Source organism: Gilbertella persicaria (assembly GCF_025201335.1).
Source record: "Gilbertella persicaria strain CBS 190.32 chromosome Unknown B0P05scaffold_24, whole genome shotgun sequence".
Lineage (NCBI taxonomy): Eukaryota > Fungi > Mucoromycota > Mucoromycetes > Mucorales > Choanephoraceae > Gilbertella > Gilbertella persicaria.
This window is the reverse complement of record NW_026251985.1, coordinates 223,558-246,555: the sequence shown is the minus strand read 5'-3', so window position 1 is coordinate 246,555 and position 22,998 is coordinate 223,558. Positions and strand designations below refer to the sequence as shown.

The 22,998-nt window shown below is 36.1% G+C and overlaps 9 protein-coding genes across 9 annotated transcripts; 2 read left to right on the top strand and 7 right to left on the bottom strand.

Annotated features, from left to right (window-relative positions):
- Positions 1 to 203: 203 nt before the first annotated feature.
- On the top strand, positions 204 to 2,133 carry B0P05DRAFT_545384 (uncharacterized protein). Its single transcript, XM_051578636.1, has 6 exons — positions 204 to 295; positions 351 to 532; positions 588 to 934; positions 990 to 1,349; positions 1,425 to 1,711; positions 1,777 to 2,133. The coding sequence occupies exons 1-6, from the start codon at positions 220 to 222 to the stop codon at positions 2,070 to 2,072; spliced, it is 1,548 nt and encodes a 515-aa protein (XP_051434063.1). The 5' UTR covers positions 204 to 219; the 3' UTR covers positions 2,073 to 2,133.
- A 158-nt stretch (positions 2,134 to 2,291) lies between these two features.
- B0P05DRAFT_545383 (uncharacterized protein) lies at positions 2,292 to 2,678 on the bottom strand. Its single transcript, XM_051578635.1, has one exon. The coding sequence runs from the start codon at positions 2,554 to 2,556 to the stop codon at positions 2,395 to 2,397; it is 162 nt and encodes a 53-aa protein (XP_051434062.1). The 5' UTR covers positions 2,557 to 2,678; the 3' UTR covers positions 2,292 to 2,394.
- Positions 2,679 to 5,549: 2,871 nt separating this feature from the next.
- B0P05DRAFT_572320 (uncharacterized protein) lies at positions 5,550 to 7,650 on the bottom strand (the record flags this gene model as incomplete). Its single annotated transcript, XM_051581433.1, has 10 exons — positions 5,550 to 5,720; positions 5,785 to 5,924; positions 5,985 to 6,265; positions 6,331 to 6,450; positions 6,544 to 6,659; positions 6,716 to 6,872; positions 6,935 to 7,089; positions 7,149 to 7,412; positions 7,475 to 7,540; positions 7,624 to 7,650. 10 exons carry the CDS (start codon positions 7,648 to 7,650, stop codon positions 5,550 to 5,552), a joined length of 1,497 nt encoding a protein of 498 aa, XP_051434061.1.
- A 1,680-nt stretch (positions 7,651 to 9,330) lies between these two features.
- B0P05DRAFT_545369 (uncharacterized protein) lies at positions 9,331 to 9,930 on the bottom strand. Its single transcript, XM_051578634.1, has one exon. The coding sequence runs from the start codon at positions 9,686 to 9,688 to the stop codon at positions 9,446 to 9,448; it is 243 nt and encodes an 80-aa protein (XP_051434060.1). The 5' UTR covers positions 9,689 to 9,930; the 3' UTR covers positions 9,331 to 9,445.
- A 1,111-nt stretch (positions 9,931 to 11,041) lies between these two features.
- On the bottom strand, positions 11,042 to 11,425 carry B0P05DRAFT_471648 (uncharacterized protein; the record flags this gene model as incomplete). The annotated part of the gene is made up of 1 exon (XM_051574631.1): positions 11,042 to 11,425. A coding segment is annotated over one exon (384 nt), but the record flags the coding sequence as incomplete, so codon positions are not given.
- Positions 11,426 to 12,965: 1,540 nt separating this feature from the next.
- Positions 12,966 to 15,277, bottom strand: B0P05DRAFT_545367 (uncharacterized protein). The gene is made up of 5 exons (XM_051578633.1): positions 14,746 to 15,277; positions 14,418 to 14,679; positions 13,881 to 14,375; positions 13,697 to 13,836; positions 12,966 to 13,653 (listed from the first exon to the last, which is right to left on the bottom strand). The coding sequence occupies exons 1-5, from the start codon at positions 15,250 to 15,252 to the stop codon at positions 13,393 to 13,395; spliced, it is 1,665 nt and encodes a 554-aa protein (XP_051434058.1). The 5' UTR covers positions 15,253 to 15,277; the 3' UTR covers positions 12,966 to 13,392.
- A 25-nt stretch (positions 15,278 to 15,302) lies between these two features.
- B0P05DRAFT_545361 (WD40-repeat-containing domain protein) lies at positions 15,303 to 16,765 on the bottom strand. Its single transcript, XM_051578632.1, has 5 exons — positions 16,717 to 16,765; positions 16,475 to 16,659; positions 16,291 to 16,427; positions 15,860 to 16,250; positions 15,303 to 15,809 (listed from the first exon to the last, which is right to left on the bottom strand). Exons 1-5 carry the CDS (start codon positions 16,754 to 16,756, stop codon positions 15,339 to 15,341), a joined length of 1,224 nt encoding a protein of 407 aa, XP_051434057.1. The 5' UTR covers positions 16,757 to 16,765; the 3' UTR covers positions 15,303 to 15,338.
- Positions 16,766 to 18,520: 1,755 nt separating this feature from the next.
- Positions 18,521 to 19,295, top strand: B0P05DRAFT_545354 (peptidyl-prolyl cis-trans isomerase NIMA-interacting 4-like protein). The gene is made up of 8 exons (XM_051578631.1): positions 18,521 to 18,592; positions 18,639 to 18,697; positions 18,757 to 18,784; positions 18,843 to 18,933; positions 18,981 to 19,034; positions 19,087 to 19,139; positions 19,188 to 19,223; positions 19,271 to 19,295. Exons 2-8 carry the CDS (start codon positions 18,687 to 18,689, stop codon positions 19,283 to 19,285), a joined length of 288 nt encoding a protein of 95 aa, XP_051434056.1. The 5' UTR covers positions 18,521 to 18,592; positions 18,639 to 18,686; the 3' UTR covers positions 19,286 to 19,295.
- Positions 19,296 to 19,407: 112 nt separating this feature from the next.
- Positions 19,408 to 20,084, bottom strand: B0P05DRAFT_545349 (uncharacterized protein). The gene has a single exon (XM_051578630.1). It carries the CDS (start codon positions 20,041 to 20,043, stop codon positions 19,585 to 19,587), a length of 459 nt encoding a protein of 152 aa, XP_051434055.1. The 5' UTR covers positions 20,044 to 20,084; the 3' UTR covers positions 19,408 to 19,584.
- Between the last annotated feature and the right edge of the window lie 2,914 nt (positions 20,085 to 22,998).

The window sequence follows — 22,998 nt, the reverse complement described above, 5'->3', positions numbered from 1 at the left end:
CAATGAAATGACAAGTTAAAACATTGTGATTACGCTACGATTCAAGAAGGACTGCCGCCTGGGCGTTTTACGCGATTAACAATGAATTAACAATGAAAAAAATAAAAAAATAAAAACACTGAAAAGGATTAAAAACTTTTTCAGTGACGTGGCTTGTGACTTGTTGCTAAAGTTCGCTTTTTAAATTTGTTAAGAAATCAAATAAAAACCTTTTGCATAATGGCAACTCCACTAGCAACAGGCGCGACTGAAACTTCTAATGAAAGTGAATTTGCCAAAGAATGGTACACAAAAAGTACGTATTTACTCTCATAAATAAATATAGATGCAGTTCTTAATTGTGTAAGTAGAGATTGAAAATGCTATTCTTTTTCTGGGAGGGGCAGGAATGTCTCTTACAATCAACGCGATTTCAAATCAATTGACAGAGGATATCGTAGAAAGCTATAACGGAAGAATGTCCTTGTTTACGTATAAGAGTAATTGGTGTGCTCATATCAGTCGTGTTCTCAAGTCAATGAATATCAAATATGTATGATTGGTGATTATAGTATTTTGTATACAAATTTACTGACACTTCTTTTCAGAACAACAGCCGCCCAAACTGGGAAAAGATTGCATTTCTCATTCATGATAAACGATTGGGGATCGTTCCTCCACCTATTGACCCAAGCATGAATTTTTATAATCGTATTAGCGAAACTCAGCATACACCATCAGTTACAAAAGAATACGCTGATTCGTTCACAGAAACTACCAGTACAACCAGTACAACCAATACCAGCAAAAAGCAAATAAAGCTGTCTGAAATTGATAAAACTAAAATCAAACAAATGTTTGAGGACTTGGAGTTAGATAAATGCTGGAGATTATCTTCAGGAACTATAGTGGAAGAGAGGATGAAGGAGTTTGCAGTTGGATGCAACTACGAACAGTAAGGATCCTTAAAGTTCACTGAAGTCAATGAGGTGATATTAACTTTGTATTAGTCCCGTACATTCTTTAGTTTTAGATACAAGCGAGAAAATATGGAAGAAGTACTTTACAGAAGAAGAGCTTTTTGAAATAAAAAGCTACGGTAATAAGCAGTTTCGCGATTTACCTGTGCCATTACAAACATACCTAGATTCACTCAAAGAATCAAACGATGCTGCCTCCTTAAAAAAGAAGTTGGACGAAGAACAAACATGCCCTGCCCGTGAGTGGGTAAGAAATACCCTTCTGGATTATTTCACGCTATTCAAATGGGGTTATTTACCTCTTACCGATCAGCTAAAAGGGGACATGATGAGACGTGTATGGAGGTTTATCGATACGGTTTTTGATGATTCCAAGATCACGTGTAGAGGGTGGGTACAGGATGTGCTTCTAGCCTAATTTTATTTATGATTATATACTTATTTTTTTTCTTTTGCATAATTAAGAGCTGAAAAATCAAGCAGATCATCATCAGCTGGTATAAATACGAATAGAACCTTGGCCGACATTGAAAGGATGGAACGAAAATCAATGGGTAGAAAACTGGATTTAATTTTTTATCGGCAACTTTTAGAATACGGATGTTGTGAATGTGGTAGAAGAGAGGATCAAACAAAAGAGCTCCTTGATGGTTCTAAAATGGCAAAAGTGTTAAAAGATATGATTTATTCATTATATCAGAAATCTCCTGATTCCCTGCGTGAATTAACCCTTGTTGGCTTTTTACTTTTTGGTAAGTAAAATCATCGACATACTTTACGCTTTTTGTTGCTAATATTTTTTATCTTGTACTTATAGAGACAAAGTTTACAATCGTATTATGTGACTCACCTGCCGGTTATGTCTGTCGTATTAACCATAAAAGAACTCTTGATTTACCAGAAGAAGCAGATGATATTTGTAATGCATTGTTGCCAATATTAACAGCTGTTTACAAGTCCAGAGTAATGATGGAGGACACCAACAAGCTCGTCAAACAAAAGCCAGTGGATATCGACGTTGATCCTGATCAGTGCAAGACAATTCTTCCTAGTTTTACTAGTGAAGGATGTAAGAGAAAAAGAAAAAGAAGTAGTGATTCTACTGAAGAATAACTTGGTCACCATGAACAAACATTTACTCGTTTATATCTAACTCTCCGTCCCTCCCTCCATATTCATACCCCCTTTTTTTTTTTTAAAGAAAAACTATATTCCTTAACAATATTCATCATTATATATAAAGAAAAAGTTATCACTCACGTACACACATTAGGCCAGAAAATTGTGCCATCAATAAAATTTCATTGTGCTAATCTGAAAGTAAATTAGTGTGCCATACTGAATTTTATTTGTGTGCCAAAACTAAAAAGAAAAGTTCCTTGCCGATTGAATTGAGAAAGAGTGTATTACGTGGCTGTAAGAGTCCCATAAATAATTACCCCTTTAGGCGGAATTTTTTTTTCAAAGGGCGGTATATTCTTTTCTTTACTTTTGTTAAATGAGTACATACTTTTTTTATGAAGATGACCAGGGAAACATTTGTGATGAAAATGGGCGCGATGCAATGGAATGCGAAGAAGAGATCAGCCCCTTCCATTTAAAAACATTTCGTCTTTGACTTTACTGCGAGAAGCATCCAACCAAATTTGCAAACCGCATAGCGTGGGTTGAGAAGTGGAGCGAAACAGATATGGATTGGACCAGCGCGCTCACTTTTTTTCGTCCCTCACTCGATCACTGACTCAACTGGCGGATATTCATGCCTCACGCAATCTTTCTGTTGTTGGTAGAGCTACAGTTGCCAGTTCGCTTTTATTGTCTAAATGCTGGTATATTTTGCGGGTAATCCCTACCACTCAAGTAATCCTTAATACCATTCGAACTGTCATTACTTCTTTTGTCAACCGGCAAATCTTTCCTCGCATTAGTTGGCAAACGATGACTGCACCAAAGTGGCATGGTGGCCTTGGCATTCTTGACTTGTTTTCTCAGCAGAAATCACTGTATTACCATTGGCTTCATCCTTTTTTGTGTCCTCAAGCTGAACGTTCTCTGATACAAGACTTTCTAGCAGCACATACCCGTGCTTTGCTTCAGACTGAACATCTGCTCTTGGGTCTGCTCTTTCCTCGTTCTCGCCCAGGCCAACTCAGGCAATTGGCAAGTAACACTGTCACAATGTGCTGCCAGACAATGGATGCTATTCCTAGGAAACAATACTCATACATGCCAAACCCTATCGAATGCTTTCTACTGCCATTACGCTCAATTGTTTTGCCATCTGACACCTTTGATTTGCCTCTCAAGCTACGCACAGTAGCAGTTTCCTATCTATATGAGTACCATCCACAGGGTCACTATTTGGCACCAATACCAGTTTCTTCCTTTCCCCTGGATATCCATCGTAGTGTCAGAAAATATATTCAAGCAGTGAATCAAAATCATTGTCAACTGGAGCCATTCTTTGGTCAATGCCTTGTTCGTACTTCATTAGACTTATACAATCCTGTGCATACTCCTGCAATCCAGCGGTCTCTTGGTTTCTTTTCTTTTGTGCGTATGTTGAAACTGCCTTTTGACAATGAAAATTTCATTGCCCTCAAAAATGGTGGCTATACTTTCCGTAAGGTCATCACACAAGCTGCCTTGTCTGATATCATTGCCCGGCAAGAAGTTTCTTCTGCTGCTTGGAAGTACTTTTGGTGTATACCTATCACAACATTGCAGAGAAATGTGATGTATCGATTTCTGACTCGCAAAATTCCCACTCGCTTATTTCTATCCAAGATTTTTCCTGCTCGCTTCCCTACTGCTGCCTGCATTTTGTGTGGTGATCAGGAGACTGTGTACCATTTCTTCTTTCGCTGCCCCCAAAAATTTCCGTTCTGGAATGCCTTGATCAGGGAATTTCTATGGCCAGGCACCTCTCTGGATCTAGTCTCTGATGCACTTGCATCTTTCAATTTTTCTCGGATTCGGTCTCAAACCAACTGTCCTCTTTCAGTAGCCATGGTAACCTTGATCGGTCTCTCTGAAATCTGGAAGGCCCATTGGACCCATACCATGCAGAACCAACCATTCCATTATCTCTCTGTTCTCCATAGCACTCGCTATCAAATTATGCGTATAGCTGCTGAAAATGACCTTTCATCTTGAGAGGTCTTTTCTCGCAGTAGCTGCCCTTTTTTTTCTTGATTTCTTTGTTTTTTGAAATTGTAGTACCCTTTTTGTTTCTTTTAATCCTCTTATAATAAATAATTGTCGAGCACCTCTTTTAGTGGGTCCCTCTCGAGACCACTAATACGTGCGGCAAATAAAATCATTAAAAAAAAAAAAAACCAACCGATCTTAAAGGGGAGTTCAATGCATTACAAATCATCCACCAGATGCCAATTCTGAAAGCAAGGAAACATGATGTCTTCGACTAGCAATGGCACAGTTTTTTTTAATTGGAAGCGATGATAAGGAAGGCTTCCTGGCCAAAACGCAAAATTACGCAGCTAAAATTAAATACGATGTATAAAAGGAAACCACGCTGATTCCTGAGAAAACACTACATTCAGTAACAGGATCGATAATTTTAGAGATAAACACGAAAATAAGGAGTCAGTAAATGGCCCAACTTTATTCTATATACTGGAAAAGACAGTTACAAGGTCAATTTGTCTCAACGTCCTTTACAATTATAACAATGACACACTCAAGCTTCAAGCGTGCCTTAGGAGCAAGACCACGACACCTACTGAGCTCTTCATCGAGGAGTTATTCAACTCCGGTCAATACATCATTCATGCACTTTCGAATCACCTGAATCATTTAAAAAAAGTACTTCCCTGATTACAAGCCCGAGTACGAATATCGCTTTGGGATGTACTATGTACTTGGACTTGCATTTTATCGAGATCACAGAAGGGAAGCAAGTTATATATTCGAATTAAATAATTGCGACAAGTTTAAGGTCAACCTCGAGATGCAGATCTTGTTAAACGAACTCGTAACCATCTTTATAAAAGTGTCAATGATCCATGGCCCCCATTCTGGCGTTTTAATAATAAAGAGTATTGATATATGAGTTTTTTCACAAATTATGTCACGATCGCATGTTATAACTATGAGATGAAGCCAAGTACGTTTTGAAAGTGCTTGAAAAATTATACCACCCACGAGGTATCAGTAAATTTTACGCTTGTTCCTCGAGCTACATCCATCTTTATGCAGATAAAAGTAAGCACCAAGCGTTCTGACACTTTCATGTGCTGTTATTGTTTGAGCTTCATACTTTGTTTCTCACTCACTTAATGCAGGAAAATATCGATCTGATCCCTATTGTGAACATCAGAAAGAAAGGTAATTTGATCGTACTTCAGTATTGAAGAGAGGGAATGTCTCTTATGGTAAAGTTCATCTCGATTCAAGAGCAAGCGCTGTATATTATAAATGAGTTGTTCTCAATGTGTAATCTAATAAAAGATATGTTCTTCTACACTATCTCGGAATAAACTTGAAATAATTGCACTCTTTCAAAATTTGATGCTGACGAACGTCTTTTTATTTAATTTCTATCATTTACTGGCAATTTTACAACAAGGCTTACTCTTGATATCGGTGGGTAGTGGTGGGCCGTTTCGGGGTAAAAAAGGTATGTGGAGAGGGGCTTCTGCTGGTAGTAGGGGTGATGTTAAAGTGGTCATCGTGGAACCGTTGACGACGATCTTTTGCTGCTTTGACTTTGATCTTCATGGCTAGACCAACGTAGTATGCCTAAAAGTAATGAAAAAATTAACGTTGCAGTTATGGCCACATAGGGAAGCCTTATCTACTTTACCTTAAACTTCATCAGCGATTCGATTGATTGTGTAAAATCTTCAAATTCACACATGTCTGATGGAACAAATACTCCAGATTCCTCTTTGACGACTACCACATCGCCTAACTTCTTCATAATATACACATAGCCTACTAGTCCTAAAGAGAAAGGGAATTGTTGTTAGAACAGTTAAAAAGCGCTAAATTGTATAATTGTACCCTTCCAATCTATTCCTAAAATCGTAGTGCTGTCATCATTCAGGCAGCTTCTCAAATTGTGAAGAATCGAGCTGTTGACACGCAAATTCTTTACATATTGTTTCAAAACAACAGGTTTTGACGCCGTCATTGACTTCCACTCCGCAGAGCACAGAACAATACCGTTATATACTAGCATCATATCTAACTTGCGGCCGCGTATATTGTCTTGTTTTTTTGCTGCAAAATAACGTTCATTGATGCCTCTTGCTTTCTTCGACGCATCGCATCCCTTCTCTCCTCTGCGTTTCATAAATTAAAATTGTTACTATTGTAAATGTAAAGAGAGACCTACTAATAAACTTACATGACGAGCTTTATGCCTGTATCTCGAAATATAATGTTCAAGATGTGGTAGGTTGGGATAAAGCATTGCAATTCTGAAGATGTTTTGTCGAGTTTTTGTAACTCATCAATGTGCAGTAATCTAGATGATCAAAGTTATTATAATCCTTTGTACAGGATGTTCGTTTCATTTTAACCCCTCCAGACACTGCAGTGGTAAAAATGAATCACTTACAAATAATCGTATATTTCAGTCACTTTTTTAAGTTCCTCGTCATTTTTTGACCATGCTTCCAACGTTATTTGCTTTACGAAAATCACAAGATCTTTGTGGCTTGAATCTTTCGCTTTCTAAAGGATGAATAGCGTTAATAAAGTTAAACAGGACATGGTGTAAAAAAACTAACTTCGATAAACTTCTTGATGAAATCTGATACAGTGGAAGGCATTTCGTACGGAGGAAGATTCATTTGTTCGTCAAAACTGCTGAGCAGTTCTTCTCCGATTTCACTTAATACAGGATTTCTCTTATTAATTGTATCAAGAATTCTTGACATAGTTAACCTAAACAAATAGTTAAAGTTCAATTACACTCTTATGATTGATCCCATTATTCGCGTACGTACTTCAAGTATTGAGAGTCGTCTTTGCCAAGTTTTTTTTCGTGACGCCATTTGTCTAAAAGTGACAAAGTGAACCTGTCCATCACGGAGCAGACACCAGTCTCACCAAGCAATGAGCTTGCAGCTACTTGTGAAGATCCAACGTTCCTTTTTTGTGCCTAAATAAATTATGAGCATTAGTGAGTTTTTTTTTGTAAAACGAGTTTTGAATACCAACCAAACAACTGTAGTATCTGTACACAGATTTCATGAAGCTGTTGTTCTGTTGGACATGCATCAATCTGTTGATGCTGGCGATGCTGGAACCGTCGCTCTCATAGACTTTGTCAGGATCACTGATGTTTATTATATCTTCAAGGTCGTTGTCTTCAACTTCTTCAGAGTCGTTATCATCGATGGTACGCTCATCGTCGCTGTCTTCAACATCTTCCGAGCTATTGACACTGGTGGTACACTCAACGATGCTGTCTTCTTCATATAGCTATAGAATATCATTTTTCAACAAAAAAAAAAGAAAAACAAAAGCTTTAATATGAGAGTTACCTTTGAAACAGGCATTTCAGCGGCTACTCTGTCTTTTTCATCTGTTACAACCTCTTCTTCCGTTTGCTATGGCGATTTAATTAGATCAGGATGAAAAATATTTTGTTCAGTAGTGGTTCAGCCGGAGAGCTGTATTATCAGAAACTTACTATTTTGGCCTTTTTTCTTCTGTGCATCTCTACTGATGGTTCTCTTGAGGACGTTGCTAGAGGTGTTTCTAAAGGGCGTTGTTAACACACTTGCTTATTCTATATATATATATTTCTAATTACCTTGACTACCAATACTTATTTGACCAGCCGCATAGATATTTTGGCTATAATTTCGTTTGAAAATAGTAAATTGGGTTGATCGCGTCCCTCAACTTCTAGTTCGGCCAGCAACTTCTTTGCCATTTGAGCCTTGAACTGTATAGTTGTTTTCTTTATTATTTTCCGTAAGTCCAATTTTAACGCGTTAATGGCGTCACTGGGGTCATATCTGGAGGTGTAGTCATTTATAGCATCTTCAACGTGCCAGTTTTTAACTTCTGTCTTTTGTAAATACATTCTACTAAGGTTTGGAGATGAGCTGTGGAATATTATTTTGATTCGCCTTTAATGGAGATTAAATGATGACGAAAACAAAAGACGCTGCACGATGTAATCTTGCCGACATATTATTTATTCTCTTTTCAAAACGAAAACACACTATATAGAACTATAAATGGGAGCGTATTGCTTACAAGAAGGCAAAATGACTTTGCTTTGCCCTCTACTGCGAAGATTCGAAACTCTAGTTGAATCTGACAGCACTCTGGGGACGCTTTTGTATGTTTTTGGATGGCCAGCCCTTTGAGGCATGCTTGGCTTATAACTGAACATGACAGCTCTTTGGGGACATTCATCTACTTGAAAGTGGACAGCCCTTTGTGGCAGATTCAGCTTTGTTGGTTTTGATTCTTTTTGCGGTATCTGGTAAAGTGAATCATTTTGTCTTTTTAAAGAAAGATAATACAATTGTACAACTCTACTTGTCTCGATCAGTCACAGCTTTTCAGTTTATTCTAGATGCCGTCAAAATGGTTCTTCTATACACGCATTCAAGTTACTTTCTTCTCCAAAAAGTGTGTCCAGTGCCCAATCTGATTCCCAAAGGAGCAGCCGTACTAATCAACCATTCATCAACATGATTTTAAGTGTTGAAGTGAAAGACATCAGAGTTGGATATTCCTGGTCCGATGACTGATAAACACCTCGAACTTCCTGTGCAATGGCTGGACCTTTTTTTTTCCCTCGTTCAAATGTTTACCAACTGTAATATGTACAAATAAACGGGCAAAAGAGATAAAAGTTTTATCACTGCATTCAAGGTTCTTATTTGTACTAAGTGTTAATCTGATGATTGATCTATGAGAAGTGGCGGCTACATTGAACTGGTACACTATATTGAAAAATGAGCACCTGTCAAATAGACGCGCTCTGAATAATGTTTTAATGATGGTCACACATATTTACAGAGTGGGGCTTGTTGATAGGTAAATAATAGGGAGCTATATAGTATATAAGGATTTTTAAATGGAGTATTGCAGCTACGTGTAGCATAAATTAATCGCAAGAACGTTGTGTAGGAGAATTCGCACCTGTTTGACAATTTTTTAAAAGATTGCAGCTTTATTGTAAGAAAAGTATTTCATTATATACATACTTCCAGTAACAGTACCATATGTAATATTGGGCTATGGCAATAACGATAAAGAAAGGGCGGTTTAGATTTGATTATTTTTCAAAAGGAGAGACAAGGGATTACATAAATTTGCCAGATCGTATATTTCTTGGGGCAGCAACATACACCAAAACGGTTTATTGATTCTGTGGAACGATTGCATAGAGTATCGGTTACACCGATTTCATAAAGAAAAGAGACTCTGGGTAGCCTTTTGCATAAAACTTAGAACCATAATTTTTCTGCTGGGAAATTGGAGTGTAGAAATCAGTGACCTGGTGGTATGGATGGGAAGAGTCTTTGAAAAGGAAATTGAAGCAGGATTGGAATGGGGCAGCTGATTGGATCTATTGAAAAACGGAACTGGTCGAAAGTTTGATAGCAGGCAGTGATGATCGAGGTCGGGTGAATGAGGTCATAGGTGCGCTTGTGTGGGATGAAAAACGAAATCTCTGAGGCAGAGGAGAAGGAGTGATAAGTGACAGATGATAGCATAGTACCAATTGTCATTTAATCATCGCATGCAGTTTTCTCCTGTATTGACGTATGATTTACTATCCACATATACCCTCAAATACAACAGGAGGTCCCGCAAAGTTGGAAAGAACAAAGTTTCCAAAGATTTGATCGTTATCGATCGCTTGTAAGAGAGATCATATAACTGGGCTAACGGTTGTTGAGGCAAGAAAAAAAAGTCGCGGCGTAAGTTGCAAGTGTGATGATGTGAGGTCTGATGCAAAAATGAAATTCCCAATAGTTCGGCGGAAGAACAACCAAAAATCTTTGAAAAAATAGTATGTAGGGGAGAGGGCTGAAAAACAGTGTGTATGTTGGACGGTGACAGAGTCAACAAATAGTGCTGTAATGGGGTGATTTTTGCAAACGGTAGCTGAGGCACTGCAAAGTTGAAATTCACAAGAGATGGAGTCAGACGCTCGAAGAAAATAGGTCATCAAAGGACTTAAAAGTGACTTCCGCTGGGAAAAGAAAAGACCAGTGATAGGTTGGATAGGTGGGTTTACGTAGAAAGTACTCAAGTGTGATTTTGAGGATCGGCAAGGATGAGAGAAGTCTTCCATTAAAGTAAGTTAATTTGATGACTAAGATCCAGAAGACCAAGACCGCCATGTTTGTTGGGGACAATGAGAGTTTAATGCGAGAATCTAGCCAATTTTTGAGCAAATGAGTGGCCACATTTTTTGGTAATAAGACAAGACAGGTCGCAGGAAATTGCGCTCATTGGAATGCATCATCAAAGATGCGGACAGTAATTTGAGGGACTTAGTGTTTATATAAATTAAGTCTAGTTTTGTAGTTAAATAAATGGACCAACATTATTATTTCCAGTAGTTATAGGGTCTTACCAATTACTCGTTGGTCCTAGGCTCAATGTATAAAGTAAAATATGGAGAAAAGAGGAAGAAGTGAAAATAGGTGCGAGGTACGAGTGGTTGTTGTGTAAATTGGGTTGATATTTTTAGATAACATAGCGATGCTACTTTTTAATGTTAATTTGTCTTCCCCAAAACATACACCCACCACAAATCAAACACTACGATGGTTGGATCTTCTAAATGAAGACACATTTACTCTTCTTTTAAGCAGTCGGCCGGCTTTATCTTGTAACTGGCAGGTTCCATTAGTAAAAAATGCTACCACTGTGAACAATGCTGGTTTGTAGTTGCTGTCTAATTTAGAAAACTTATTGTGTCTAACGCGAATTACGGTCGTTCCAAGGGGAAAATGTTTTTTTCTTACAATATTCTTGAGGGGGGTACTCCGGGTTCATCTCATTGTAATCTTTAATCTGTACATTACGGTCATTTATTGGACTTAATCGTTCGAAACCTAACGCTCTTCCCATTAACTGCAGCGGGTCTTGATTGGAAGAAGGGGGCAATGTTCCGAAAAGGTACTCATACGATGATACCTTAATCTTCCTCTTTTGACAGGACCTTCGATCATTCGGTCGATGAACTCCTCTCTCATGTGGTCGTCGTAGTTTCTGTATGTACTATTAACTGGTGCCTTCGCTAATTTGACCTTATTGTCAGGTCCTTCTTCCATTTCGGTATACTTGATGTCTTCTGGTTTAGCAGCCAGATAGGCAGCTTGTTGGCTCGTTATTGTGGTGAGAATTATGCTTGGATCAATGATATCTGTCAATATACCCTCCATGGGGTCTACAACTTTCTCTCCATTCTCGTTGAAGACATTCTCTAACCCATCTTCATAATAGAAAGTGTTTTTTACTCATTCTGTTTAATGTATAATATAAATGAGGTAATGCTTTTTTTTTTTCAAAGAAGAAAGAGGAATTATACTAACTGTCAAAAGCAAGAATATCTTAACTATACAAAAGTAAACAAAAAAATTTCTCGATTAACCCAAAATGCAATTTCTAAATGTGCCAATATTTACCAGCCTTATTGTAATAGTTTATTCAAGTTCAGGTCAGATCGTTTGTTATTGGCTTTGACAACTTCCTCTAAAGACATTTCTCTTAATTGTTCCTGATCTAACAAATCAATCTGCGGTCAAGAAGCTAATCCCAAAACAATATTTTGACCGAGAAGAAAAAGTATAAATACCTCGACATTTTAGAGCAATTGAAAAAGATCAGATTTCTTTTGGGGAAATAAAAGCCTATACAAGTTCTAACGGACTTTCTCTGTGTTCTTACCTTTTCTCTTATTTTATATCTATTCTCTCTTTATTTCACAACAGCAATCATTAGATTTGGTGGTGGAATAATAGCAAAATCCTCAAAGGTCGCTAAAGAGGACGCTGCTGCATGCTTCCTTGATTCTCCTGGAAATCGTCTCTTTTTTCCAAAAGCCTTTCTCTCTTGAGTCTACTTTTGACAACAGACCAAAACTGCTCTATTGAGTTGAGCTCAGGAGAGTATGGGAGGAGGTATATACAACCATAGCCATGACTTGTGATATCACGTTCGATATCTTTTGAAGTATGGATTGGAGCATTATCCATAACAATGTAATGTCTTTGAAACTCCTCATGGTTATCCAAGACGTGCAAGGTATTTTTGACGAAGTTGATATAATGACCGGTTACTGTACCACCGACACCGTTAACAGCCAAGTCATTGCTGCTTAGTCTTCTCTTCTTAGATGGTATCGTGGGTTGAAGCAGTTGAATATTTACAACCCCAAACGGTGAAATTGCACCTAAAATCGTTGTGGTTCTTGCTCTAGGATATCTGATGGATTCTCCTGGTCCTTTTTAACCCAGTTGTAAGCCGTACGTCTATTGACTTCCCTCCCCTCCCCCCTAGCTGCTTTGCTGCTTGCCCTAGAGTCATGGCTTTCTCGTGAACTAAGAAAGATGGTTGTTCACCATGTTTCCGGTATGAACGAACTTTATTTTCATCCTTTTTACAGGGCTTCTCATGTAGGTTTCGTTTTTCATTGTGAGGTTTTCTTTTTTTTTTCAGAGGGTTTACAATCCAAATGTTCATCATAATTGGTGATATAATCGATGGGATATGCTTCAGTATCAATATCCATCTCAAAATGCTCATTTCCACTTTTATCTACAACTTCACCTTTCTGATTTAGGTAGATAAAATGTACGGTCATTTTCTCTTTAAATGTATACAAGTCAATCAAAAGTGAGAAAAGAGTGTGCCATTTGATTTAAGCATATGTGAAAACAAAATTCAGCGGCTGTGAAAGCTAAAAATGACTCTGTTAATTTTGTTACATTTATGCTTAAAAGATAATGTGTAACCATACATAAAGTGATACTACTTTTTTTCTTTTTTTTTTTTCTTTTTCTCTTTATATTGTAATGCTATTTGATCAAATTAAACATCTTTTTAAAAAGAAAGCATCTTCACCACCACCACCTTCATCGCCACCACCACCACCATCTCAACCAGAAACTATCCCTGAACCAACTACGTCATCTGTTCCAGCTGAACCCATTTTACCCAGAGTAGAATTTGAACAATCAAAAAGTTTGTTAAAGTTGGATTTCTTTAACAATGAAGACTATCACCAAATAGCTTCTTTTCCTCAATTTGACCATTTATTATTACCCCAAACACCACCTACACCCATACCAGAACACCGTAAACAGTCACTGAATAGAAAATTAACAAGGACATTAAAGCATCGTATGTCTATGGTTCGACCAGAAAAGACAATCAAAAGAGCTATTTCAACACCCAATCTTTATCATGTACAAGAAAATTAAATATCATCTTCAATAAATGCAATACCATCTTCATCAAAGGCCATGTCCAACAAGTGTCCATTTGCATCTTTCCTGACTTGAGCACTAAATGAGAAATCATAAACATCAAAGGGGAAATCATGGTCAATCTGAGTTTCAAGTCGAATGTAACGATAACCTGTATCTGTCACTATCCATTTACATTCAAGTAGTTGTGTCAATCCATCTTCTGAGTCGATTGTTTGGCATAGAATAGAAGGTGCAGGATACAAGGACATCTAGAGACCATATAAGCAACATCACTATGGTATTATATTTTACCCAAAGTAAGCCATCATACGATATTTGGATAGTCATCGTAGTTCTGTATTTATAAGGTGCATTCATCAAAAATCGATAGTGAAGGGGTGTGCGCATAGGCATCAATAAATCAAGCCCAATATAATCACCTGCTTGAATATCTTTTTGATGGGCTAAGTTGTCTGTTATTATTATTCTCACTTACTTGAGCTTGATTTCCATGAAGTGGCTTCATTCTGATCCACCGCATACATGTAATGCAATGTTGTGTTGCTTATATAATCATCATGGACTTCTTTAGACAGTTGAACATCCATAACAGATGGATCATAATGAAATAATTCAATATTAGGCAAGATGGGCTTATTCGTCAAGAATAGACAGCGATCATTAATACAAGAAGCCCTTGCATTTCTTTCAAATTTGCTAGTAAGATAAGGCTGTAATGGCACAATGCCTTCTTCTAGCTGATGATAGAGTGAATTCAATCCAAGGTTCAAATGGTCTATTTCTTGTTGACTGAGTTGCTTTGTAGCATAGCCATTGTTGCCTTCAAGTTGGTAAGGTAATTGGTTCATATACATCATGAAATACATGTCCGCAAAGGCTTCTTGAGGATGGCTCAAGAACCTTGTCACCATGGCTTTAGCAACAAATGTGCCTGATGCTATATCGACAAAGCAAGTATGCAATTTGACATCTAATTATCATCAGTCCAACATTTGCCTTATGGATCTCTTACTTGTGTTTGAGAAGCAATAACGCCATTGTGTGTCAAGAAAAGAAGCATAGTCGCTGGATTGAGTATGGATCAAATGAGGAGAACGTAAGAAATTAGCATATAGACTTCTGAGCTGTGATGTCTTTTTAGGCACATCTTGGAAATAACAGTAAGGTGTCTTTGCCATATGACATGCTTGATATCTTGCTGCTGACCCTAATGGCTTAGGTGCATTGATGATATGCCATTGGTTGAGTGTACATCCTTGAATACCATGCAACATCTAACATGACATGAGTCCCTTTTATATATATACATATATATATGTTGTTGAATAAACACTATTTACATCAAATGTCAATGGATGTTCTGCATCGTCATTCCAGAGAGTAACAGTAGCAAACATGTCATATTCACATAATTGCTCTAGAATCACTCTCTTTTGATCCAATTCATGTTGTTGAACCAACACAATGGCTGTTGTCTGTAATCGACCTTCATCAGGATACACTTTATCAAGCAAATCGACTTGATCCAATGTATCGCTCGCATAGTGTTCTAATTGCCAATCTTGATATTTCTTGCCACTAAAGAATCCAACATGGAGTAGCAACACCATACAACCACCTACACACAATAGACCCACCACAGCTATTTCTAACCAACCCACTTTATGGGCTATTCTTCTTTTCCATAAAGACAAATACCGACGTAGTTTACTTTCTTGCCATAGTCGTTGAACATAGGGTGGTATACGATGTTGAAAAGGATCTGAACTGATATTGATATGAATACCTCGTAATGAATGAGGTTGATGACGAGATGACAATCCAAATGACTTGTCAAGCGAACGCATGTAAGTAATAAACAAAGAAAAAAAAGAAAAAAAGAGGAGTAAGTTTAAAAGTCAGGATTTTTTTTTTTAATTTTATTTACAATGAGTTAAGTATGCTTTCGTTTACGGTCTTGAACAAGTGCCATCGCATCCCACATGGCATCTTCTTCTTCCTCTTCCTCTTCTTGTTCTGTCTTGATTTTGGGTACAGGATATTCAAAGGACGTATCTACCAGGACACATGTCAATCGTTGTTTAAGGTAGGCTTTATCGACCAAGTGACGATAGACAGTAGATGTTTCATGAACACGCAGGAAACGATCCAGACTTGTACTGACAACCACAGGTGCACCTTGAGGTGAAGACACATACACAATATCTGTAGCTGCACCTGAAAATCCTTTGAATTGAGCTGCTCTTTTGCCTGTTTGAATATGAAGCATGCCTACAGTACTCATCGTGTCTGAGAACAAGACATGATCATCATCAGGACCCATGGATAGCACCTTGAGAGGATGCTTACCAACCTCAACAGAAAGAATAGGACGACGTGCTTTTTTGGTATCATACACACGGAACTAAAAGTATATCAGTCAATATATGTCTATAGCCTCTAGAATCTATATACCTGGTGATAATGTGTGACAAGGGCTACTTGTGTACCTTCCTTGTTCACAAACTGAAGATCATGAATCCAGACAGGTTGTTGAAGATCTAAAAAGTCATTCTTGACATTCTTGGCTTGAAATACACGTCCAACACTTTTGTCTGATTTCTTTTTATGGGTGGATGTGTTTTGATGTGTCTCTTGAACTTCTTGTTGATTGAGTATGAGATTCAAGTCGTAAATGCATAAATCATGGTCTTTGCCACCGATGGCGAATAAATGAGAATGGGTAGGATGAGGACGCATAATCTCAAGTTGTGATCCAAGTTGAATAAGGGTTTCTGTCTCGGTTTTATCAGCATCTAAAGGTGTATATGAAAAGTCGCCTGTGGAAGTACATGCACAGAGATGACTAGTGATGGTCAGTCATGATCAACACATCCATCACTTACTTGTTGTGAACATAAAGGCCGACAAAGTAGCCTTGCTTTTCGTCTGTGCCTACATGTTTGTTTCTAAATTCTTTCAAGATTGCACCTGATTCAGGCGACATGAATTGAATCACGCCATTCTTACGTCCAACAAGCAACTAAAAAGCAATCAATAAATGAAAAAAAAAAGTCATGGACCACGTACCACTTTTTCATCTTGCCATTGAGCCCAAGCAAGCTTTTGAATAGCTTGTGCTTTATCGACTTTACCAAAGATGCCTGTCAATGGTTGAAGTGTATCTTTCTTTTTGTCTTTTTCGTCATCGTCGTTGTTGTTTTGTTTTGCTCGTTTTTGAGGCTTTTCTTCTATTTTAGGAGGAAACGAGATCCCTAGAGATGGTCAGTACAACCTTTTCTTTCTTTTTTTGTTGTACATGGATATGTTACATTTGATTAAACCGCTTTCGTCGCCTGTAAAGTATTTCATGTCTATAAAAGAACAAGAAAAAAAAAATGTTCTGGAGTGAATTATTGCATTTGTCTCTCGAGAAAGAAAAAAAGTCACGTCATGCAGTTGTCGCGCCACTGCATAATGTCCATCATGGGTGATGCGATAGTTGCTCTTTTTGACTTTAGAACTACCAAGTATCATAGTATGTCCTGCTCGTCTATTTTTTGAGCATCGAATGGTATAAGTATGAGTGATTGTCTACTAGTCAATATATACCAAAATGGGTCTCTTTTCTATCACACACAGTGTACAATCAATATTAAATGCATATTTGAGGGCAATGCTCAAATCAAGTCGCTTTTTCTGTCTTAGTAAACTCGGTTTCTTTTTATTGAAAGTATCTAGATGGCATGTAAAATGTACTATCTATGGGCTTTTAAAAGCATATTATGTTATTTAGAGTGCCAAAGAACATAAAGAAATAAAAATCTAAATGTGGGAGCAAATGAATATAAGGCAGAGTGCGGAGATTGAGAATGGAAGGCAACTCCAGTTCTTCTTGCCGCAACAAAAATGGAGCTTTTGCGGAGAACAGCATAAAGACGCCGTTATTCGGCTCTGGTGTAATGATAAAAGTTGTAGGTCTCTACTAAAATATCGAGTAAATATGCAAAAAAAAAAAAAAAAAAAAAAAAAAAAAAAAAGTTCAAGAGGTTTTTTTTTGCTCCTACCATACCATTTTCATAGTACAAGTGTTAAGCAAACATACTCAGCAAAAACTAGAGGCTCTGGCGCACATTTTGAGTATTTAAGCTTGTTAATAGCTCCATTTTTGTTTTGTGGCATCAAAAAGAAGATCAAGCGTTGTCAAATGAAGGGTTTTCATGAATAAAATACCCTTTGGTCGAATAGTCATTTTGGTCAAACTTTACATGTCGCTTTTTTCGGTCCGAATCAACGCCAAAACCATCATGGATGTTAGTAAACATGGTTTATAGGTATTTAGAGCATTTATGCGTGTATAAACAGGCCTTGAAGCGCCTTCATTTGTCTAAGAAAATGATAAAGGTTTATATGGATTGCTGTCTTTTTCACGCTTGAAGCATGTATTTGCCCGGTGTCTCTGTTACTATCCAACTGCTTATTCAAACAAATTTCTTACTAAAAAGACACTTGATCTACCTAAATCAAAAGGACGTTTGCGTATGAAAAATGTCATTTTTATAGTCTTATGGAATTAATGACAGATTATCTTGTGCCAAAAAAAAAAACAACAACAACGTACATTTATACATCTAATTCAGGACATTTGTTCTTATGGCTACTTGTCTTTTGAACTACCTCTTTGTTGTGGCATCTTTGCTTTGACTAAAATGCCGATATATATATATATATATATTATCTGGTTTTAGTCTTTCTTCTTCTTTTTCTTTCTGTCAACTTTATCGTACTGTGATTGCAAGTATTAGTAAAGTGAGATGGGAGGGCTATGAACAAGACATAGAGCTTAAAACATCCAGGTTTTTTTCTTTTTTTCTTTTTTTTTTTTTTTTTTGTCAACGTATCGTTTTAGCATGCTTTAATGCCAATGGTGACTTGATTGTCAATGAAAGCAAAAGATGTATCACTCCAGGTATGTACGCCTAAAGGAGTATCAAGAAGCTGTAAATCATTCAAGATTGATGTCAAATTCTAAGATGTCTTATAAAAACAATAACTCATGGCCTGTTAAAAAAAAATCATTTCAAGATACGACAATCATTTTAGGCTTAGCGATATTTTATTTTTAATCTTCTCTCTCTTTTTTTTTTTTTCAATTCAACAGTATGGCAAAGGGAAAACAGTCGGGCGGAAATAACAAGGGAAAAGCAGGTGAGTCTATAGGAATAACCATACAAGTTTGATTAATCTATCCAAGATGCCAAGAAGGATAAAAAAGAAGAAGGTGGTAAATTAAAACCTGCTAATGCTGTCAAGGTAAAAAGAGTCTTTTTTTTTCTTCAAATACGCGTTATGTATATATATCATTTGTTTAGGTTAGACATATTTTGTGTGAAAAGCATAGTAAAGTAAGCCATTCTCTTCATGATTGTGTATACCCATTTTCTTTTTTATAATTAAGATTATGGAAGCTTTAGCTAAAATCACTGAAGAAAATATGCGATTTGACAAGGTAGCTGAATTGTATAGTGAAGACAAAGCTAAAGCAGGAGGTAAGTATATGATCTATGGTTACATCAATTATTCATTATGCGAATAGGTTCATTGGGTTGGATGAATCGAGGTAGTATGGTGGGTGCATTTCAAGATGCAGGTATAAATCATTGAGACAAACAATTAAGTAAATGATATTGAAATGCGTATAGCTTTTGCTTTACAACCAAGTACTTGTGATAAACCAGTTTTGACTAACCCTCCCGTAAGCAAACGAGCATGTAACATACGCAGTTACTTATCGTGATACTAGGTCAAGACTCAATTTGGTTATCATCTTATTATGGTGGTAATGTTAACACATCAGAAACAAAGTGTGTTGATACGGTTGAATAGGAAGAGCGCAAGTAGAAATAATAGTAATAATAATAATAATAATAATAAAAAAAAAAAATTTTTTTCTGCAACACAGAAAATACCGAATTTCCAGAAAACGTGCTTCGGTTAATAGCGAAAATGATATTGTTTTTTTTTGGTTTTGTTTTTTTTGGTTTTATTACTACTACTATTATTATGATGATGAGGTTTATGTACAGGGGAAAAAGAAAAGAGAAAATGTATGTATAGGCATAAAAATAAAATAAAATAAAAAAAGGGGGGAACGTATCATAGTTTACATGTATGCTAAATATCTAAATATATAATCTGACTTAAAATAACCAATCATAAACTTTTCTAAATGATTTCGATAACTTCTTGTGCTTGATGGTAGTGACAAGTACATCGTCTTCCTTTTTATGATGACGAAACTTTTCTTTGATGAAGGATTCGGACAATTGAAGCTTTTCTTTCAGGCGGAGAGACGAGTTGCGTCGTACCTTTTTCTGACCAGATTGAATGAGGTCATCTTCAGCTAATTCCATTTCGAGTTGGGAATCATCCCAACGCTTCACTTTAGGTGTAGTAGGAACAGAAGGTAATGGTTCAGAGAATCGTTTTAAATTGGGTTCTTGTTGTATCTTTGTTATTAATTTAAGTGAACTTGAATGCTTTAAATTGGTATTGTGAAAGTATTGTGAATACTCTGATGATGAAGTGCGTGGTGAGCTTGTGTCATTGCTTGAAATAGAAGAAGAAAGCGATGGCATAGATCGATGATGGCAATTCATGTTATATAAAAAAAAAAGAAGAAGAAAAAAAGAAAAAAAAAAGTTGTTGTTGTTGGCTCGTTCTCGGTCTGTTGAATTATTTATATTTCTATTTTATACTCAGAAAAAGGAAATATCTCCACGTGTGTGTTCAAAATAATCCCCCTTTTTTTTTTTCTTTGCTATGAAATAAAATAAAAAAACGTTTTTTTAATTGTCCTACATCTATAAACATTTGATCTGGTTGTATTTAGTGAAACAACAAATACATTGTATGTGCTTAAACTCAGTTCATTTATTATCTTCATTGTTTATGGTTGTAGACCACACGAAAATCAAAATGATTAGTATCACCAGTTGTGTCTTTTTTTGGCAACTCAACAGTCGCAAACAATTATTTGTACTAAAAGAAAAAAATATATATATATACAGATTCGAGACTCTCTATTGATTTCTTCAATTGACAAATGATTAAGATGTCATCATTTTACTTTTTTTTTTTCTCTTCTGTCCTACTTGGCTTGACCTAAAGTAGAAATTTGATGGTGGCAACTAAAGGACTTACATCATGCTACAATACTTCAGGGTAAATAAAGTTTATGAGTGATGTAGTCTTACTTTATTTTATTTTTATTGTAAAGAAGTTGTATGGTCTTCAAGAGCACATTGACCATCTACTTCCCGAATATTTGGATTGTAACAAAAATTCAGCCTGAGCTCAGCCCAAGTTAATTTCATCATCAAGAAAAATGGAGATTTAAATTAGAGATGGATTTTATAGTATAGCGTATGATTATGACATCGATCTATATAAAATAAGCCTATATGAATAACCGAAAAAACAACCTTTTATTATTATTGTTATTATTGTTATTATTATTATTATCGTCATGACCCAATAAAATAAATTAATTTCAGGGGTAAGTTGAATGAACAAGTTCAGTTTCTTTAGTTCTGCATAATTACGCATTGTTCAAGAGACTTCAACGCGGTATTTAAATGATGAATAAAACAAGTTAAATTAGGTACGGGGAAAGTCATTCGACCTATTCAATATGTAATGCCAAGTGAAAAAAAAAAAAAAAATTGTGCGCTTGAGTTTAAAGTCTTTTTCATATTCAGCATCATTTTCAGAAAATAGAATATTATTGTTAAGATTGTCTACATCATTCCTTTAAGGCACACACCTTACTCGCTCTCAGACTCAAATAGTAACACAGACACTATTATGTCAACAAGCACATACCATTAGTTGTTTTTAATGTTTGCTTATCTGATCAAATAAGTCAAGACATGCACTCAGATTCACTGATTATATTTTGAAATTGCTATTGAATAGTAAGACTATGCTATATAAAGAGTATGATGATTTTTTACGGAATCACTTCCGAAACATATTGTTTTAAAACAACGCATACTCTCTCTCTCTCTCTCTCTCTTTTTTTTTACAGTGAAATAAGAAGTCTACCATAAAGATACCAGTATGTTTAGTCTAGCACTTTATATCAAAGACATAATTGGAAGAAATATGATGTAGGCAAAGTTCTTTATTATCATTGCCATAGTTCAAATAAATCATGCCATTCGTTGATATGGAATTTTAAAGTGAAGCAAAAGCGCTACTTGGCTTGAATCAGACAATGGACAAGTTTCTGAATTGACTTTTAAGAAAATATGGTCAGATCAAAAAGCACTTTTCATTGCCTAAATCGAGTTGCATCATAACTAAAAAGCCTAAAAAAATAATTCGGGGCAAAAAAATAAAAGACTTTCAAATTTAATGATAATGTGACGACAAAATAATCATTTGAATATGCAGTTTTTTTGGGGAAAAAAAGAAAGAAAGACAACGACTCGACAATCAAGCAAAGCGGGTCTTTTTCTTTGTTCGCACCAGTTCATATGACTAAAAAGAAGTATACAAGGTTTATTCAACACCTTCAGTCCAATCCTAATCTCGATATAACAACTAAATTGACGGGTATAAAAAAGCAGCTGATATAGGCTAGAATAATACTACAAGCTATACTTTCTTGATCTGGCCTATCTTGTACTGCATTAAATTCTAACTCAATAGTTTTGGTACAATCACTCGACATGAATCACTTTATTCTCTTTCATCCAGTGTTTGTTTGAGAGAGAATACATCAATGAGATCTTTAACGATCGATGGAGGTAACAATCGATTTATATTACAAGACGTTTGTTTCTTTCCCCGGCCTGAAAACGTCAGCAAGTTGTGAATTTAGTTACAGCGAAAAAACTGGTGGCATTTGCCTATAAAAGGCATTCAAGAACAAATCAGGAAAACACTATGAATTTCATTCAAGAAATCAAGATTCAGCAAGAACAAACTTCTAATCTATCCAATTAGGTTTTATTCTAACTTCTTCTGGCTGCATAATAAGAAATTGAGTCAATGGAGCCAAATGTCACAGATGAATAAGCAAAAAGTGCCTTGATAAACTCGAATTTTTTTTTAAAAAAAAGTTTTATTCGTTTATACTTACGCTTAAGATACATGTTGGTTTAAGGAAAGACTTTAGTTTCTTTTTTTTTTTTCTCACCATATACTTTTTCAAAAGCGTCCTGAAATCTTTTTTAATAAAATCAAAATTAAATTTTTCACAAGATTGGAATTGTGCAAAAAGCATCAATTGTATACATTTGACAGTTCATAATTCTTGAACATATTTTCGCTTTGAAAAAAAAAAAAAGAAGGTCGTCATTGCAATTAAAAGAGAAAAAGTTGAGAACATCTTTATATAAGTTTATAAAAGACAGAAAAAGCAGAGAAAAGAATGAAAGAGCGGCCACTGACATTTGTTGCATTTCTGTCTATAAAGAAAGGTAACACTTTGTGATCTGTTTCTCTTTTGATTCTTATCAAAGCAAAATTCATATTCAATACGTTGAAGTTTATGCTCGAACATGGAAACTTTATCTATAATTGTCCTAGAGAGCGGATCTACACTC

Coding starts and splice junctions, on each gene's coding strand:
- B0P05DRAFT_545384 (XM_051578636.1), top strand. CDS start 220: ATGGCAACTCCACTAGCAACAGGCGCGACTGAAACTTCTAATGAAAGT. Junction 935..989: donor GTTGGATGCAACTACGAACA/GTAAGGATCCTT, acceptor ACTTTGTATTAG/TCCCGTACATTCTTTAGTTT. Junction 1,712..1,776: donor TGTTGGCTTTTTACTTTTTG/GTAAGTAAAATC, acceptor TTGTACTTATAG/AGACAAAGTTTACAATCGTA.
- B0P05DRAFT_545383 (XM_051578635.1), bottom strand. CDS start 2,556: ATGGAAGGGGCTGATCTCTTCTTCGCATTCCATTGCATCGCGCCCATT.
- B0P05DRAFT_545369 (XM_051578634.1), bottom strand. CDS start 9,688: ATGACAATTGGTACTATGCTATCATCTGTCACTTATCACTCCTTCTCC.
- B0P05DRAFT_545367 (XM_051578633.1), bottom strand. CDS start 15,252: ATGCGTTCGCTTGACAAGTCATTTGGATTGTCATCTCGTCATCAACCT. Junction 14,376..14,417: donor TTATTGCTTCTCAAACACAA/GTAAGAGATCCA, acceptor GATGATAATTAG/ATGTCAAATTGCATACTTGC. Junction 13,837..13,880: donor TTCATGGAAATCAAGCTCAA/GTAAGTGAGAAT, acceptor CCCATCAAAAAG/ATATTCAAGCAGGTGATTAT.
- B0P05DRAFT_545361 (XM_051578632.1), bottom strand. CDS start 16,756: ATGAAATACTTTACAGGCGACGAAAGCGGTTTAATCAAAT. Junction 16,660..16,716: donor CGAAAGCGGTTTAATCAAAT/GTAACATATCCA, acceptor GACCATCTCTAG/GGATCTCGTTTCCTCCTAAA. Junction 15,810..15,859: donor TTGTCACACATTATCACCAG/GTATATAGATTC, acceptor ATATACTTTTAG/TTCCGTGTGTATGATACCAA.
- B0P05DRAFT_545354 (XM_051578631.1), top strand. Junction 18,934..18,980: donor AGACAAAGCTAAAGCAGGAG/GTAAGTATATGA, acceptor TTATGCGAATAG/GTTCATTGGGTTGGATGAAT. Junction 19,140..19,187: donor CAGTTTTGACTAACCCTCCC/GTAAGCAAACGA, acceptor TCGTGATACTAG/GTCAAGACTCAATTTGGTTA.
- B0P05DRAFT_545349 (XM_051578630.1), bottom strand. CDS start 20,043: ATGAATTGCCATCATCGATCTATGCCATCGCTTTCTTCTTCTATTTCA.